Source organism: Chrysemys picta, chromosome 14 (assembly GCF_011386835.1).
Source record: "Chrysemys picta bellii isolate R12L10 chromosome 14, ASM1138683v2, whole genome shotgun sequence".
NCBI classification, from domain to species: domain Eukaryota; kingdom Metazoa; phylum Chordata; order Testudines; family Emydidae; genus Chrysemys; species Chrysemys picta.
In genome coordinates, this window is record NC_088804.1 from 44,778,346 (window position 1) to 44,796,877 (window position 18,532).

At 59.8% G+C, this 18,532-nt stretch overlaps 1 protein-coding gene across 1 annotated transcript in view; it reads left to right on the forward strand.

The window, feature by feature from the left end:
• The first annotated feature begins 280 nt into the window (after nt 1-280).
• PKD1L3 (polycystin 1 like 3, transient receptor potential channel interacting) overlaps nt 281-18,532 on the forward strand; it is a 29,490-nt gene continuing 11,238 nt past the window's right edge. Inside the window, 14 exon segments of the mRNA XM_065567745.1 lie at nt 281-492; nt 570-696; nt 4,382-4,507; nt 5,678-5,909; nt 6,390-6,583; nt 7,386-7,616; nt 8,116-8,217; nt 10,060-10,238; nt 10,469-10,615; nt 10,764-10,966; nt 11,329-11,525; nt 13,720-14,031; nt 15,999-16,098; nt 17,233-17,372. Coding sequence (XP_065423817.1) covers nt 347-492; nt 570-696; nt 4,382-4,507; nt 5,678-5,909; nt 6,390-6,583; nt 7,386-7,616; nt 8,116-8,217; nt 10,060-10,238; nt 10,469-10,615; nt 10,764-10,966; nt 11,329-11,525; nt 13,720-14,031; nt 15,999-16,098; nt 17,233-17,372 — 2,436 coding nt within the window. The 5' untranslated portion in view covers nt 281-346.

Here is an 18,532-nt window from a genome sequence, read left to right on the forward strand (position 1 = left end):
ACTACGGTAACTGGACATTTGCTGTCCAGTCAGCGGTACTGACCGGACACTGCACAGGTCCCCTTTCAACTGGACTTTCTGGTCACAAACTGGCCACCTGGCCACCCTAATTGAGGCAGCCCTCGCCCCCATTGCACGAGCCAGAGCCTACGCTCCTCTCTGGGGCTCGGCACGTCTCCGGCCTGTCCCCGTGGCAGGATTGCCTCTTCCCTGGCCTCCCTGCAGGCAGCCCTAGGCCCCAGGGCTTGCTGCCAGGCTGCCCTCACTGAGCTTGAAGCCGCGCTCGGGGGCCCTTCTGCCCTGGGGGAGCAGCAGAAGCCCCCTGTCCCATTGGGCCGGTGGTGACATGCCCTGTCTCCTGCAGCTGACGGAGGCGCTGGAGAACACCATGGCTGCGCTCACGGCGATACAGACGGTGCTCTGGGAGGGCAGCTGTGCTGTGGAGTCGTCTGTAACAGTGACCTCTCCCGTGGCCAGCATGATGCTAAGCAGGTAACGGGCCGAACAGCTCTGCGCCTAGGGGGCAAGGGCAGCTGCAGTGTATTAACCCTGTCCCTCCCTTTCCCTAGCCGCAACGCCTCCACTTTGCCCCGGAGCTCGTACCACCTGGCTCAGCCAGTGCCTCTGACGCTGGCCTTCCCGTCAGCCTCTGCCTGGGGAGTGCTGCTGAGCAAACACCCCCGCGTGCAGGTCCGGGTAAGTGGGCAGGCAGTGCTGACGGCTGCAGCTCCCCTCGTCGGGCCCAGCCCTGGGTGCTAAGCAGGCCCAGCTGGGCACAGAGAGGGCAGCTAGCTGCAGAAAGCACTGCCTGGGTTCCTTACAGCCCAAAGCAACACAGCCTGGCCTGCAGGGCAGTCCCCAAGAGACGGCAGCTGCTCTCCCCTCCTCAGCAAGCCTCTGCCCATAGGGTTAGAGCCTCTGTCAGCTCATTGTGCAGGGTTCCCTGTGATGCTGCCTGCAGTGACGCCACAGCGTGCATGCCATCCTCAGGGCCGCCTGCTAGGAACCAGGGCACAAACTGGCTGGGAGGTCTGTGCTTAGATTTCACCAACCAAATATCAAGTGTGACCTCCTCAGGCACCAGCACAGCCTTACCATGGGGTCACAGACAGTCCCCCTGGGCACTCCTTTGTGACGGCTGGTCCCTTCCACCAAGAATCACAGCAATATTCAAGCTGCTGCCAGTCCCAAAGGACCAGTCACTTACCCCAGGTCAGTTGCGCCTCAGATCTCACACCAAAGGCAGAGCCTGTCACCAATCCTGTCATAAGCTATATGAAGCTTTGTTAAACAGGCAAAGGAAACGAGAGGGTTATTTACAAGGTTAAAGCAGGGTCAGCAGAGATGCACACAAGTTACAATCTTCAGTTTCAAAAGGCAATCGAAGATTCTAAAACCAGCAAGATCCATATGTCCTTAGGGCTAAGCCAACCTAAGCCCTGGGGAATCTCTTGCGTATGCTTAGAAACCTTTCTCCCAGAGTCCGAGCAGCATAGAGCTCATCAGATCTTGTTACAGGGTTCAGTCTCATCTTCCCACATGCTTTTGGCTGCAAAGCTCAGCTGACGCGAGGAGTCCCTTGCATGACTCATCTTCACAGGGAGGAGGTAGAATAACAACAAAAGTCTTTTGTCCTCTTGTTGACCGTACCAATCCCTCAACAGTCCATCTGGTATCCATGGTCTATTCTTTTTGGGCAGGGCGTAACACTTTCTTTTTTGGGCAGGGCGTAACACCCTAAGTAATGTCTCTCTCCTGGCTGGTAGTTTACACAGTCACAGAGGCTCACAATACAACTGCTCAGATAGTCCCTTACAACGTGGGCTACAGCTGGTATAAGTGGCTTGACGAAGTGGGTATTCACCCACAAAAGCTCATGTTCCAATACGTCTGTTAGTCTATAAGGTGCCACAGGACTCCTTGTTGCTTTTTACAGACTTAGCTATGGCACTCAGGGGTGTGGAAAATCACCTGAGCAACATCATTACACCGACCTAACCCCAGGCGCAGCCAGCAGGATGTGGGTGGGACACAGGCAGCGCCTCCTGGGGAGGTGGAGAAGCTGGCCCGTCAGCATCGGTCACGTCTTCACTGAGTGCTAGTGCGGCGCTATACGTGGAGAGGAGCGCTGAGGCAGGCAGTGCTCACAAGCATTCAGTAAAGTCTAAACTAGGGCTGTCAAGCGATTAAAAAATACTAATTGCGATTAATGGCTCGGTTAAACAATAATAGAATACTATTTATTTAAATCTTTATGGATATTTTCTACATTTTCAAATATATTGATTTCAATTATAACACAGAATACAAAGTGTACAGTGCTCACTTTATATTTATTTTTGATTACAGATATTTGCACTGTAAAAAAAAAAAAGAAATAGTATTTTTTCAGTTCACCTAATGCAAGTACTGTAGTGCAATCTCTTTATCATGAACGTTGAATTTACAAATGTAGAATTATATACCAAAAAAATAACTGCATTCAAAAATAAAACAATGTAAAACTTTAGAGCCTACAAGCCCACTCAGTCCTAGTTCTGTTCAGCAGATCGCTCAGACAAACAAGTTTGTTTACATTTACGGGAGATAATGCTGCCTGCTTCTTGTTCACAATATTACCTGAAACTGAGAACAGGCGTTCTCATGGCACTTTTGTAGCCGGTGTCGCAAGATATTTACATGCCAGATGCGCTAAAAATTCATATATCCCTTCATGCTTCAACCACCATTCCAGGAGTCATGTGTCCATGCTGTTGACGGGTTTTGCTCGATAACAACCCAAAGGAATGCAGACCGACACATGTTCATTTTCATCATCTGAGTCAGATGCCACCAGCAGAAGGTTGATTTTTTTTTTTTTGGTTCACGTTCTGTAGTTTCCGCATTGAAATGTTGCTCTTTTAAGACTTCTGAAAGCATGCTCCACACCTTGTCCCTCTCAGATTTTGGAAGGCATTTAAGAATCTTAAACCTTGGGTCAAGTGCTGTCGCTATCTTTAGAAATCTCACATTGGTACCTTCTTTGTGTTTTGTCAAATCTGTAGTGAAAGTGTTCTTAAAATGAACAACATGTGCTGAGTCATCAACCGAGACTATAACATGACATATATGGCAGAATGTGGGTAAAATAGAGCCGGAGACATACAATTTTCCGCCAAGGAGTTCAGTCATAAATTTAATTAATGCATCATTTTTTTAATGAGCATCATCAGCATTGAAGCATGTCCTCTGGAATGGTGGCCCAAGCATGAAGGGGCATACGAAGGTTTAGCGTATCTGGCATGTAAATACCTTGCAACACTGGCTACAAAAGTGCCATGTGAATGCCTGTTCTCACTTTCAGGTGACATTGTAAACAAGAAGCAGGCAGCATTATCTCCTGTAAATGTAAACAAACTTGTTTGTCTTAGTGATTGACTGAACAAGAAGTAGGACTGAGTGGACTTGTAGGCTCTGAAGTTTTACCTTGTTTTGTTTTTGAGTGCAGTTATGTAACAAAAAAGATCTACATTTGTAAGTTGTACTTTCATGATAAAGAGATTGCACTATGGTACTTGTATGAGGTGAATTGAAAAATACTATTTCTGTTGTTTATCATTTTTACAGTGCAAATATTTGTAATAAAAATAATAATATAAAGTGAGCAGTGTACACTTTGTATTCTGTGCTGTAATTGAAATCAAATATATTTGAAAAAGTAGAATAACATCGAAAAATATTTAATAAATTTCAATTGGTATTCTATTGTTTAACAGTGTGAATAAAACTGCGATTATTTTTTTTAATCGCGATTAATTTTTTTTAGTTAATCGCGTGAGTTAACTGTGATTAATCAACAGCCCTAATCTAAACACTAAACCCATTCTAATCTTTATACAGCCCTGGGAGCCAGGCTGCTCCCAGCTAAGGAATCGCCAGCGTTCAGCTGAGACCCTGGGAGCTTGGCGAGAGCTGGCACCTGGCCTGCCAACGTCACAGCCCATTTCCACCCTAACACCCCACCCCATACACACACACACTTCAGCTGCTGGGTCCCAGAGGCCTCTGCAGGCGTCCCGCATAGCCTGGTGCCCTGCCCAGTGTGTCTGTGTGAACAGAACATAAGAACGGCCGTACTGGGTCAGATCACTGGGCCATCTAGCCCAGTATCCTGTCTACCGACAGTGGTCACTGCCAGGTGCCCCAGAGGGAATGTGTGGCCTGGAGCGCACCCCTTGGGCAGGTCTCCAGCCTCCTGACCTGCTGATCTGGGCTAGAGTCCCGGCATGGCCCCTGGTGCAGCCCACTGCTCACATTTGCCCTCAAACCCGGAGGAAGGGCCGTCCCAGGGCTGTAAGTCCCATGGCAATGGGGCCAGCAGCTCAGGGTCTTGGTGTTCTAGGTAACAGTCCTGGCAGTCAACCCCTTCAAGCACCTGGACGGGAAGGAGATCAGGAGCGTTGGGAACATCTTCCTCACCGCCAACAAGGACTCTATCGAGGTGCAGGACTTACCCGAGGACATTGAGGTGCGTTTCAACTGGGCAGCTAGTCACCTACACATGGCTGGGAGCTGAGGCTGGGGAGCGGGGCCGGGAACTGGGGCCATGGAGTGGGGCCGGGGCCGAGAGCCAGGGCTGGAGAGTGGGGCCGGGAGCCAGGGAGCAGGACTGAGAGCTGGGGAGCGGGGCTGAAAGTGGGGGGTGGGGAGCGGGGCTGAGGGCCGGGGAGTGGGGCCGGGAGCCGGGGCTGGGGAGTGGGGCTGAGAGCCGGGGCTGGGGAGTGGGGCCGGGGCTGGAGAGTGGGGCTGAGAGCCAGGGCCGTGGAGTGGGGCCGAGAGCTGGGGCCAGGGAGTGGGTCTGAGAGCCAGGGCCGAGAGCCGGGGAGCAGGGCCACCTGGGAAATGCCATTGTGCAGGCAGGTTTTCCAACAGCCCCATCTCCGTGAGCACATGCCAGGAACGTAGGGTTGCCAACTTGGTATATTTAAAAACCGGTCAACACTCCAGCAGAAGTGCTGGAATCTCTCCTGCTCTGCCTTTTCCCCCTGCGGCCCCACCACTGCCTCACCTCTTCCCCCAAAGTCCCCATCCCCCATTTTCTCCTCTTCTCCCCTCCCCCCTCGCCTGGGGAGCCAGGGCTGGGAGTTACAGCCACCCAAAGCAGGTAGGAGGCAGCCCCGGCTGAGTAGGGGCTGGCGCAGGTGATGACCCAGCACCTCCCCGTCTCCCCACCCGCAGTAACCGGACTTTGGGTGTCTTCAGTAGATCTGACCAGACACTGTCAGGTCCCCTTTTCGACTGGACTTTCCGGTTGAAAACCAGGCACCTGGCCACGCTATGGTCGCATGAGTTCTGAGCATTGGCACTTGTGTAGGGATGTGAGAGATGGACAGTGCCAAACCCACTGGCACCGCCTTGCATTGCCAAATGGCTGGGGTCACATGAGTGGCTGTGAGCCCCAGGGTACGGCTGCCCCACGGGCTGAGCTCGCCCCAAGCCAGCCTGTGCCTTCAGTCTCCAGCTTACTTGGCCATTGCCCTGCCCTGCCCACGGCCCAGCACCACCTGGCAGTGTGTGGAGTACCCTGGCTGCGAGGCGGGGGCCCAGCTCAGAGACACGCAGAGCCTGTATCCCCCTGGCCCGGTGCTATGAGAGCGCCCACCACCGAGAGCCCTGAGGCCTCTGCGCTCCCTGGCAGATCCGGCTGTGGAGAGACGAGCGCGCAGAGACGTCCCCCACTAGGCTCAACGTCAGCACAGAGGAGTTTGTGGTCGAGGTGAACGTCACATCCATGGAAGACACCTTGATCGTCCGTGTGCTGCCCGACGTTCCCCTGCCCATCGAGCTCTACCTGGGCTACCAGCACCCGCCCAACAGCACCCACGCTCTCCTCAACACCACCCTGCCCACAGGCCACGGGCAGCACCCTGGTAAGGCCCCCAGCAGCCCAGCCTCCCTCAGGTGTGCCCCCGCTGCTCCCATCCCTGACATGAGCCCCTGCCACTGCCCCCCATCCGCCCTGGTGCGGGCCCCCGCTGCTCCCGCCCTCCGCCCGGCCCTGGCGTGAACTCCTGCCACTGCCCCCCGTCCGCCCTGGTGCGGGCCCCCGCTGCTCCCGCCCTCTGCCAGGCCCTGGCCTCTGCCACTCCCTCCCTCCCACCCCGACCCTGGCACGAGCCACTGCCCCCGTCCGCCCTGGTGCGGGCCCCCGCTGCTCCCGCCCTCCGCCCGGCCCTGGTGTGAACCCCTGCCACTGCCCCCCCACCTCTCTGGTGCGGGCCCCCACTGCTCCCGCCCTCCGCCCGGCCCTGGCCTCTGCCGCTCCCTCCCCCCACCCCTGCAATGGCGTGGGCCCTTCCTCCTGCTGGGCTCTTTACTACCCAGCTGTGCGACTGATGCTTTGTCCCAAGGTGACAACTACACTTGGGTGCTGCCCCCAGCGATGCTGCAGCTCGGCCCAGGCCCCTACCACATAAAGGCCGTGGTAAGGCAGAGCCCGGAGCAAGAGCTGCCAAGCCACGTGACATACACGATCACCACTGTCGCCACGCAGTGCCACTTCTGGGACCACCACAGGAAGGCCTGGAGACAGGATGGCTGCCAGGTGAGGAACCGGTGGCCAGTCACCTCAGCGCAGGGCTGGGAGGCAGGGTTGAGAGGCAGAGCCGGGGCTGGGGAGCAGGGCTGGGAGCTGGGGCTGGGGAACGGGGCCAGGAGCTGGGGCTGGGGAGCGGGACCAGGAGTCGGGGCTGGGAGCTGGGGCTTGGGAGTGGGGCCACCTGGGAAATGATATTGTGCAGGCAGGTTTTCCACCAGCCCCGTCTCCATGAGCACATGCCAGGCGCACAAGTTCTGAGCGCTGGCACTTGTGTAGGAAAGTGAGACACGGACGGTGCCAAACCCACTGGCACCACCTTGCATCACCAAATGGGGTCACACGAGTGAAAGAGCAAAGTCTGGCACACGGGGGGCTGTCCCGTCAGCTGAGGGCCGGCAGGGCGGGGCGCTGGCACCCACAGGCACAGCACGGCGCAGGCAGTGTTTGGAGAGCAGCAGGGGCAGCCAAAGCCTTCCCAAGACTGTGCACCGCAGAGCAATGCCCAGAGAACATGATGCCATGCTGAGCTTCACCACCTGGGCTAGCAGGACAGGATGACATCCTCCTCCGGCTGGGCCTGGGGCTAGGGCATGCAAGCAGTTTGCTCACCCAGCGGGGTGCAGAGATGCCTCTCTCCCGGGTCCTGCAGGAGGCGCTGTTCTCTGCAGCGACGCAGGGCTGGAGCCGTGGCCCAGCCCTAGACTCCTTGGGGCTCCGGCACAGCCTCCTGCCCCGCCAGCGCAGCACCTGCACCAGGGTCGGTCTGGCTGGCCGGCCTCGCCCAGGATTCAAGGGGCCTGTTTTGCAGGTGGGACCTCAGAGCACAGTCAGCAGCGTCCAGTGCCTGTGCAACCACCTCAGCGTCTTTGGCAGCTCCTTCTTCACGGTGCCCAGGACGGTGGACATTCAGGACACAGGCAAGCTCCTCTGCAAGGTGGCCAGCAACCCAATTGGGGTGGCCTTGCTGGCCAGCCTGCTGGTGCTCCATGGTGTTGTTGGCGTGTGGGCATGGAGGAGAGACCAGGTGGATGTCAGAAAGGTAAAGCGACCTGGCTGGGGGCGCTGGGCCAAAGGGAGCTGTGGCTACACAGGTGCAGAGGAGGGTCCCCTGCTGACTAGCACAGCCGAGGAGGGGAACCCCAAACTGGGGAGCGTCTGGAGGCCACAGGTGTGTTTCGGACCCCAGAACTCCCCTGCCCGCGGGGTGCTTGCTCCAGCTCCACAGGCATTGTGGGCCACAACCCGCACTTAGGGGCCCCGGGATGCCGAAAACACACCGCTGGTGGGGACAGGGTAAGCATGGCCCCAGCACCCCTGCCCAAGTACCCACAGGCAGCCCCAGCCTGGCCAGCCGGGCTCGTACAGGAGCAGGTCCCCCTTGCGGGCCAGGCCAGAGCCTGGCAAAGGCCTTGCCGGCTGAGCCAGAGGGTGCTGCCCCGCGCTGCTCACGGGGGTGCTGGGGCCAAGCCTGCCTCGCTCCCTTGCTCGGGGGTGGGCGCTCCCGGTGTTCCCAGCCAGGCTCTCTCCTGTGGCTGCAGGTGAAGGTCACGATCCTGGCAGACAGCGACCCCGGGGCTCACGTCCGGTATGTGGTCCAGGTCTTCACTGGATACCGCAGGGGAGCAGACACAACAGCGAAGGTAGGCAAGCTGCTGCGAGTGACCCCCTTGGGTACGCTCACTGCCCCACCCAGCAGGCTGCGCTCTGGGGTGCTGGTGCCCACAGGGGGCTTCTACGAGGTACCCGTCAGCACATCCACCTCCTGGAGCCCACCTCAGATGCAGCCCAACACCCTCCAGCCAGCCGGGGGGTGAACTCCATGTAACTGGGCCAGGGAGAGACAGTTCTGTGCAGCGGAGGAGGTAGCAGGAGCTGCAGGCAGGAGCAGCGTGCTGAGCTCTGTGCAGCCGGTGCAGGGAGGCACAGGACCCTGCAGCATGGGGTGAACTGCAAACAGAACAGGGCAGACACACCCCAAACACTGGTGGATATTCCAATACCTAGATTTACCAACCAGCCCAAAACAGCCTCTGTAGTACCTCACTGGTTACTCAGAGTCCAAACAACGCAGTTCCCCTAAAGTGCCCAGCCTCAGGCCTCCATCCAGACACACCTGTCAGATATGATGATGATGACTGAGAATCTTATCTCATCATATAAAAGAAAAGATTCTTCCAACCCCAAAGGACCAAGCCGCAGACCCAGGTCAAATGATAACTTAGATCTTACCCAAAATACACGCTATAGTCAATTCTTGTTAACTAAACTAAAATTTATTTAAAAAAAAAGAGAGAGATAGTGTTGTTAAAAGATCAGTATACATACAGACTTGAATTCAATTCTTGAGGTTCAGGTACACAGCAGAGATGCGTTTGTAGTTGCCAAAAGTCCTTTTAGAAATAGTCCATAGGTTATAGTCCAATGTCCATATTCAGGGTGGCTCTAGTCAGTGACTAGGGATCTCAATCCTTGTGGCTTAAGGTTTCCCGCTCTTGAAACTCAAAGCAGATCTGAGATGAAGCAGGATCGTGTCCCATGGTTTTATACATTTCCTGCAGCCTTTTGGCCTGAGAAAACAATAGGCCTAACTCTCCTTCTCCCAAACATCATGGCAATTATCACAGGATAATTTATCCATTAAAGAGTTCAGATACAGGTTACCACAACCTTCAAAGAGACATATAGACAATAATACTATTTCACTCAAGTGTCTTCCTAAATACTAATACTCCTTTTTTGATCTTTGAATCAAAGTTATAGCAATAGACAAGACTTGTTTGCTTACATCACAAGACCTGAGCAAACACCTCCCCTTCTATCTCTAACAATGCAGGCTGCATTTCACAGTTCTGTTTATTTACATATCTTCCTAACCAGTCTCTAAAGTTCGGCCATGGGTCAGGTCAGTCTGTGAGATAATTAATACTTTCTGGCCGTCAATGAGAGATTATATTACACTCATAATGTCATACCTGTGCAGCGCAGGAAAGCACAGGACCTGCGCAGGGCAGGGAGGCGCAGGAGATATGCCACATGGGGTGGTGCAGGATCTGTGCAGCGCACAGTGCGGCGTAGCCGGACAGGGAGCTCTGTGCAGCTGACACAGGGTGGCGCAGGACCCATGCGGCATGGGCAGGGAGGTGGCCAGACAGAGAGCTCTGTGTGGTTGACGCAGGGTGGCGTAGGACCTGGGCAGAGTGGGTACGGAGGAGCGCCGGGCAGGGCAGAGCGGCACAGGACCCGGGCAGGGTGGGTAGGGAGGAGCGCCGGGCAGGGCAGAGCGGCACAGGACCCGGGCAGGGTGGGTACGGAGGAGTGCCGGGCAGGGCAGAGCGGCACAGCACCCGGGCAGGGTGGGTACGGAGGAGTGCCGGGCAGGGCAGAGCGGCACAGGACCCGGGCAGGGTGGGTAGGGAGGAGCACCGGGCAGGAAGCTCTGTGCAGTGCCGTGCATGGCCAGGCGCTCTCCCTTGTGGCTGCAGGTCGTGCTCACGCTGTACGGGACAGAGGGACGGAGCGAGCCGCACTGCCTGCGGGACCCCCACAAGCCCGTGTTTGAACGCGGTGGGCTGGACGTCTTCCTCGTTACCACCCGGAGCTCCCTGGGGGAGCTGCACAACATCAGGCTCTGGCATGACAATTCTGGCTCCAGCCCCTCCTGGTAACGCCCGCTGAGTGAGCCAGGGCCCAGCGCACCCGTGGACATGCAAGGGGACGGGTGCTGCCTGGGGGCAGGGAGGGTGCTCCTTGGGGGAAGGGGAGAGGGTGCCAGGGGGCGAGGGAGGGGGCACCAGCTCCTGTTGTCAGGGGAGGAGAGACCCCTAGAGTATGTCCCCCTGGGGCTGGGGCTGCATAAATGGGCAGCAGGTGAGCCGTTGCCCCTTGCCCCAGGTACGTCAGGCAGGTGGTGGTCAGTGACGTGACAGCCAGGAGGAAGTGGCATTTCCTCTGCAGCACCTGGCTGGCTGCGGACCTGGGCGACTGCCAGCTCGATCAGGTCTTCCCAGCAGCCTCCAGGAGCGAGCTGCTCTCCTCCAGGTAAGCGCCCCAGAGCCCCAGCTCACTGCGCGCCCCGCGCCCACCCGCCCGCCCCCCACTGTGGGCAGCCACAGCCAAAGCAGGCCCGCACTGGCCGTGCTGGGCGGGGCAGGTTGCTCTGACTGCCTGGCACCCCCCTTTCTCTCAGGCATCTGTTCTGCTCGGCGCTTGTGGAGAAGGTGACACACGACCACCTGTGGCTGTCGGTGCTGACCCACTGCCCCTGGAACCCCTTCACACGGCTCCAGCGCCTGGCCTGCTGCCTGACACTCCTGCTTTGCACCATGGTCATCAACATCATGTTCTGGAGAGACCCGCCGGAGGCTGGCAACCAGGCGGCCCTGCAGCCAGGTGAGCCGGGACTCCCCCGCCAGGAGTCCCATAGCAGGTTGTGCGAACCCCATTCCTGCCTGGAGGCCCAGGGCACCTGCCTGCTCCAGGCCAGGGCACACTCAGCCTCAGCTGTCCGGAGTGCCCCGCGGGTGCCAGGTGCTGGGTGCCTCAGGGCAGCATGGACACCTGGGGGAGAGCCCGCCCCCCTGTGCCCTGCTCCAAAGGGCTGGACTGGAAGGTGAGGGCGTGGGGGGTTGCACTCAGGGCCATGCCCCTGTGGCCCCCCACAACAGCTGCCAACGCCCTGCCTCAGTTTCTCCCTGCGCTGCGCAGTCTCGCGTGCCCCACGCTGGGCTAACGGCCGTCTCTCCCTGCGGCAGGGCGCGTCCTGCTCACCTGGCAGGAGCTTGTTACCAGCGTGCAGACCGCGCTCATCCTGCTCCCTATAAACCTGGTTGTCGGGCACATCTTCCAGCTGGTCCCGCCGCAAGAACTGCCGCTGCCCCCCACAGGCGTCCGGCTCCCGCGGGCCTCTGCACCCCCCCGGGGGCCGTCCCCCCTCACACGCATCACGCAGGTGAGTGCAGAGCAAGGGGCTCCTTTCCGGCCCAGTGGGAGGGGTGGGAGTCTCTTCCTGGTCCCACAGCGCATGGGATGAGGGGCACAATATGGCAAAATGCTCTGGCTGGCCTAGGGGCAGCTGCGGGCCAGGGGGGAGCCATCGGGAGCTTCGGGATCAGGGCCCCTGCGAGCCAGGAACGGCTCAGGACTCACAGCTCCCCTGGCTCTTGGCAGCCTCCTGCCACCCGGCCCAGCCTGGCCCTGCTCCTCGGCCCTTGGTGATTGGATATGGACCAGCCATGAGGGAGGGCCGGCCCTGCCCCCATGGAGCGTGTGCGCCCAGGCCTGAGGCTGTGGTGCTGGGCAGGGCCAGCCATGTCCCTGGCGTTTGTCCCCATCCAGGAGCTGAAGGCGACGGTGGGGTTTCTGTCCAGGACCAAGGTCTGCCTGGAGCCCGAGGTTCTGCCCCAGGAGATGGACAGCGTCCCTGAGCTCGTGCATAGCCTCTGCTGCCTTGTTGGCTCTCACCTCCGGAGGTCCAGCCACAGGGGCGTGGAGACAGCAGAGCCCTGCCTGGCTAACGGTACAGACACCAACGGCCTGCTCCTGGGAGCCACCCCGCCCCGCCCACCTGGACAGCCTTAGCCCTTGCTGGCTCGTCCATACTGGGCCTGGGCCACCCTACCAGCAGCCCCATGTGCCCGCCCCCTGGGAGCCGTCAGTGCCACTGCCAAGCCTGCCGTCTCCTGTGTGCCAAAGGGACAGGGATCCCCAAAAGGCCCAGGGCCCGGCCCAGAGCAGGGATGCTCGGGGGCTGCATCTGCTGAGCTCCCTCGGTAGCCCACAGGTCGTCAGTGCATGTGCCCATGGCGCCTCTGCCCGCTCTCGGAGCGCGCCCCTCAGGTGCCAGGCTCTCCCGCTGTCATTCTCTTAGGCCAGGCACTGGGCTATAGCCCCAGGGACCCAGCTGCTCCCGCCTGCGGCTCATCCCTTGGGGAGCCTGGGGTGGGGGGCAGGGACGGGACGGCTGACACCACAGCACGGAGGATTTTAGCTGTAGGCACAAAGCAATTAGAGCAGAGTTCTAAACCCAGCAGCCTACAACCCCGTTTCTCACCCAGCTGTTCACCATCCCTGATGGGCAGGACGAGCTTCTTCACGGCCCGTAGCAGGGCTCCCCCCTCTCCTGAGAACGGGCCAGCTCTAGCCCTTAGTTTGGGGGTGGCGGGGAGGGGCTTGCCTGCCCCGATCAAAACCCGTTTGCAGGTTGGCTGGAGGTGAGGCAACCCCCCCCACCCCAAGCTAGCAGCTGGGTCTTGACCCCCCCCCCCCCCGCAGGGTTTGCCATTCTCTGCTTCCTTGACTGTGCTTCCTGCCAGCCCAACACGCTCACCCAGTGTGCTCGCACCGCAGACCCCCCCGTGCGCTCACGCCGCAGATCCCCCCCAGTGTGCTTGCACCACAGACCCCTCCATGCGCTCGCGCTGCAGACCTCCCCATGCGCTCGCACCGCAGACCCCCCCGTGCACTCTCACCGCAGACCCTCCCATGCGCTCACATCCCAGTGCCCCCCAGTGCGCTTGCACCACAGACCCACCCGTGCACTCGCACTGCAGACCCTCACAGTACGTTCACACCCTGGTGCCCCCCGTGTGCTTACTCCGCAGACCCCCCAGTGCGCTCGCACCCTGGTGTCCTCCCGTGTGCTCACGCCACAGACCCCCCAGTGCATCACAGACACCCCTGCAACCAGGCCAACAAAGAGAAGTCGAGATCGTCTCAGACCAGCTCCAAATCCATCCCAGCCCCTGGCAGGCTGGGAACTGGCATCGCCTGGGTGCAGCGGGGCACAGAGGCCTGGGGCAGGATGGAATCCAGCTCCCCGCAGGCTTGTAGCCATGAGCCCTCGCACCCCAGGGGGCTCCCAGGTTCAGGGCAGGCTCTGCACTGGGAACTGTATGGCCTGTGATGGGGGGCTGGCCCGGGGCGACAGGACTAACGCTGCCGCACCTGCTCTTTCAGACAGTCATCACCATCTCAGCAGCCACCTGCGCCATGTGCTGGGGCCTGTGCAGGCCCAGCTCCGAGCTCTGGACCTGAACAAGCTCTGCAATCCTCACGACTACCTCCAAGCGGCTGGCCGGCTCCAGAGCCTGCTGGAGCAGCTGGAGCAGCCAGGCCGGCGGCCGGAGCCTGGACCGGCCAGGTAGCCACGCACCAGCCTGCTGCTCTCCCTCAGCTGCCGGCAAGAGCGCGACTCACACCTAACCGCCCCTCCTCGTTCCAGGGGCGGGAGGAGCTTCCCCATCTCGGAGCCCCGGGTGCAGAAGGCCACCATCCCCTGCCGGCCCCCCCGAGAGGCTGCGTTCATCTGCTGGGTCACCGTGGCTGCCGCCAGCCTGGCCTCAGCCTACTTCACCGTCCTGCTCAGCCTGAAGCTGGACAGGCAGAGAACCACCAGCTGGGTCATCTCCATGCTGCTCTCTCTCCTCCAGAACATCTTCATAATGCAGCCACTGAAGGTAAAGAGCTCAGTGCGGGAGCCCCGGAGAGAACTGGGTGAGAGTCACGGCACAGCCACGGGCCAGCCACAGCCACGGGCCCGCCACAGCCACAGCAGAGCCCGGGGCCCCAACCACAGCCGAGCCACGAGCCCAGAACAGCCACGGACCCCAGCCATGGTACAGCCACAGGCCTGGCCCAGCCACAGCACAATCACAGGCACGACACAGTCAGCAGCCCAGCCCAGACAATCCTACCGGCCTCCTGCAGTTCTCTCCACATTTGTGATTGGATCCAGGATCCTACCTCACTTCCTAGATTAATCTGCTGTCATGTTGCTGTTAAAACACATCCATGTTCCAGCCCAGAGGTGGCTGCACATCAGTGGCATTGGAGGGAGAAGCACACAGCAATGCAGGCCCAGTTCATCCCCGCTGTGCATGGGGTGACTTGCTAAGGCCTGGAGCGCCACCCGCCTAGAGAGGAAATTCAGCCCCTGGGTCCTGGAGGCTCCGTGGCTGGTAGTGGCAGGAGCAATGGAGCATCCGCCAGAAGGCAGGTTACAGCCCCAGGCAGTAGCAGCATGTCGGGCTCCAGGGTGGAGGTGAGATAGCTGAGACATGGGGGGTGTGAGCTACAGCACCTGACAGGCAGATGCAGCCAGACAGATCTTCTCTAGAGTTCAGAGTCTGCCGCTCCCCTGCCCTGGGAGTTGGGAATGTCTCACCTGGCGTCATGTGATCTGGGAAAGCATCACACACCCCCATCCACCAAGATCCGGGAACGCATCTCACACCCAACCCCAGGATCTGTGAACTCGCCACCCCCTCCCACACACACCCCAGGATCTGGGAACTCGCCACCTCCCCCCCCATGGGATCTCACACACACACACACACACACACACACACACACGATCCAGGAACGCGTCACTCCCCTGGGATGTGTGAACGTGTCATTCATACTCACCTGCACACATGGGATTTAGGAACACGTCTCTCATCCCAGCAGCTTCTTCTCAACTGGCGTCAACTGTCTCTTAGCTGAATCAAAGCATGGGGCTGGTTCAGAGAGCAGGGCAAACCAGCGTATTCAATGCAGACGTGAGAGGGTTCCCGTGGTGCAGGCACAAGGGGTAACACTCACAAAGGCAACCAACAAAAATGAAAATACACTTCGAAGACTAAACTTAACTTCAGCAAGATACACTCTTAGTCACCTACAGTCAGTTCCCAGCAACCTCAGCCCCCCAGAAGAGTCACTATTCTCAGAGGTACAAGAGCTCTGGTGGCTTGTATTTGGGGGGCTAGAACAATGTGTACGGGGGGGGCTGAGAGCCATTGAACCAAACTGTAACCCCATATGTGATGGAAACCACGTCAAGCCAGGGGGTGCGGCAGCCCCACAGCACCTATGCTTGTATCTCCCCAGCAATGGGTAACGACGGGGTTCTTTTATAGCCCAGTAACCCCTGACCCGGTGAAAGCCAGCCCAGACAGCGCTCCTTTTCCCTGCTGGCGTCGGGATTCAGCCGGTGTAGGTGGCGCTGGTCTCGGTCCCGCTCACTGGCCAGGACCTCTCTCAGGAGCAGGATAATGAAAGCCCAGGGTCCCAGGAGAGGGTGGGGTAGCAGCCAGGCTGGCGAAGCTGCTCCAGTAGCCGCTGGTTTCCTCCAAAGGCTCTTTCTTTAATTACCTCAAAAGAAAGGTGATGGGCAGACTAGCCATCCCCTTATTGCACTGGCCACCAATTAGCCCCACTTCCGGATAGCCCCAGCTTGGCTCACCTCCTGATTACCAGCCCTGTGTGAATGCAGCCCTTGCAGCTCGCAGGGAACCCACCAGTCTCTGTCTCCCGTGTGTAGCTTCTCCCGCTAGCAGGTGGGCGGGAGACCTTGTGTGACCTGGACAGTGACACTGGCGATTAGGGTGAAGTTGTGGGCCCCAGCGGAGGCCCCAGCGCTGACAGCCTGGGCCTCTCCCCACAGGTGGCCGGGCTCACCCTGCTCTTCTCACTGGTGCTGAAGAAGATGCTCTGGCAGGACAAGGGGAAGGAGCAACAGCTACAGAGGATCCTGGCTCTCCTGGGTAAGTGCAGGAGCTCGCCAGACACTCCGGCTGATGGCGCTGCCCCAGAGCCATGGCTGCCACGGGGCAGGGCCCTGGCAAAGCACATTGTGTCCCTAGCCAAGAGCTGGCTTACCCTGACCCATTTGCATCGCAAACCCTGAGCCAGCTACCCAGGGCAGGAGGCGCTGCACGGCGCACGGGGCTGCACGGGGCTCTGCCAGGCTGGGCAGGGGCACCCTAGTCTGCAGCACCACAAAGCTGGACTCTTGCAGGGCTGCACCCCCTGTGTGGCTCGGACGGTACCGCGGGCTGGCCCCAATGGCTGCCTGATGCTGGCCCGAAATGGAGCCCAGCTGCCGCAGAGCAATGTTGGCTGGTCCGTGTTTAGGTGCAGCCCGTCAGAGCACTTGGCAGACATGCCAGGCCGTGTCCCAGACACTCTGCAGAGCCCTTCAGCGGGGCAGGACCCACACTCGCGTCACACCCCTGAACAGCAGCTGCCTGAGCGGGACAGGCTGATGGTACCAGCTGGCCCTGCCCAGCACTTGGGGCTCATAGAGGTATAAGTGCCCCAGAATGCACCAGCTGGTGCAATACTGCTCCCTGGGCACGAAGGAAGAGAATCTTCTCACTCAACTGGAGCCTTGCTGAGCTGGCTGCCTTAATATCCTGTGGCAGAGAGTTCCACAGGCCTGGGCGGTAGTGAGCAAAACACGTTTCCTTCCATCCATTTTTAATCTGATTTTGTGTGATCTGTATGCGCACTGCGGGGCTCCTGGCCCCTCTCTGCCAGACACGAACCCACCCGATGGCAGCTCCTGCTGCTAGCCCCAGAGGGTGCCCTCATCAGAGTCATGTCCCCCACCACTCTTCACTGAAGCTCAGTGATTTCTCCGCTCCCTTGGCAGGCTGTTAGATAGGCCCTGGGTGTGGTGCCAATACCTGTCCCTTGGCTCCTGCTGGTAACTTTGCAGGCCCAGGCTCGCCATCGGCTCAGCCCTTTGCTCGCCTGGTTACTGAGCCTCTCGCCGGCCTGCGTCCAGGAGCGTTACGGGGTGAGGCCGACCCACCACCCAGCCGCCAGAGAGGGCGTCCCGCGGCAGGCCCTCGCGGCCGCTACCCGTGCTGCAGCCCTGACATGTCTTTCTGCAGCCAGGTGCCCCTACTTGGAGCTGCCTGGGACAAGAGACTGGAATGACCCTGTCTACCACCCCCCGTGCCCAAGACCAGCGCCCCCTCGAAGGGGGAGGACCTGGAAGAAGAAGAAGCTGTACACACAGCTGGGAGAGATCGTAGGTAGGGCGGGGCCGGCTCTGCCCAGGCCCCAGCAAGGGCGAGAGGCTGCAGCAGCCAGTGCCATGGGGCAGAGAGATGGCAGCTCCTGCAGGCTCTGCCCCCAGCCCTGGAGCCCCCACTCACCTCATCCCATGGCATTGTCGGTGACATGTATTACAGTAGCGCCGCCAAGGGGCCCCCAGCCCCCGGGAGCCCAGCACGCAGACCAGCTGCAAGCATGGAACGAGGGCGGTGAGCTGGCACTAGGCAGCGAGCCGGGCGCAGGGTAGCACGGGCCAGTTTCATGGAGCAGGACGCTGGGGGCTGCCTGAGGCAGGGCTGGCAGTGGGCCAGGGCCGAGCCGCACAAGATCCCACTAGACCCACGGCCCGTGGGAAAGGAGCCAGCAGGGTTGGGGAGCTGCAGATTAGGGGCTGGGCTGTGCAACAATGGGGAGTGCCCCAATTAGCCTGCTGGCAGGACTGGGCCAGTGCCATGGGGCTGGAACCATGGGGGTACAGAGCACCAGGGCCCATGGGGGCTGGGTCTTTCCCCCGCCAGCTGGGCTGGGGCTGGGGCTGGGTCAGGCCGCCACCAGGACGCTAAAGGCAGTGGGGGTGACACGCCTCTGTGGGCTCTGGAGGTGCCCATCGTCCCAGCGAACGCACCTGCTCTTCGCCAGGAGACCGGGTCAGGCCTGGCCTCCCTCGGGCACAGGGCCGTCCTTAGGCATACGCAGCATGCACGGCTGTGTAGGGCATCCAAAAATGTGGGGCATCACCGGGACCATAGGCGCTGACTTCTCATCTTGCCGGGGGGGTGCTCAATCCCCCCCACTCCACCCCTTTCCCCAAGCCCCCACCCCGCCTCTTACCACCCCTGCTCCACCCCCTCCCCGCCTCCTCCCCCGAGCACGCCCCGTCTCCGCTCCTGCCCCTCCCTCCCAGAGCTAGAACACCGCAAATCAGCTGCTCGGGGCGGTCCGGGAGCGTTGGGAGGGAGCGGGAGGAGTTGGTAGGCGCGGGGGGAGGGGGACAGAGGGGGGGAGCTTGGTGCCGGTGGGTGCTCTGCACCCACTCAGTTTTCCCTGTGAGTGCTCCAGCCCCGGAGCACCCACCCACGGCGTCGGTCAGAGCGGGTCGGCTCCCCGTGTGTTGCAGTCTCCTTACTAGGCAGC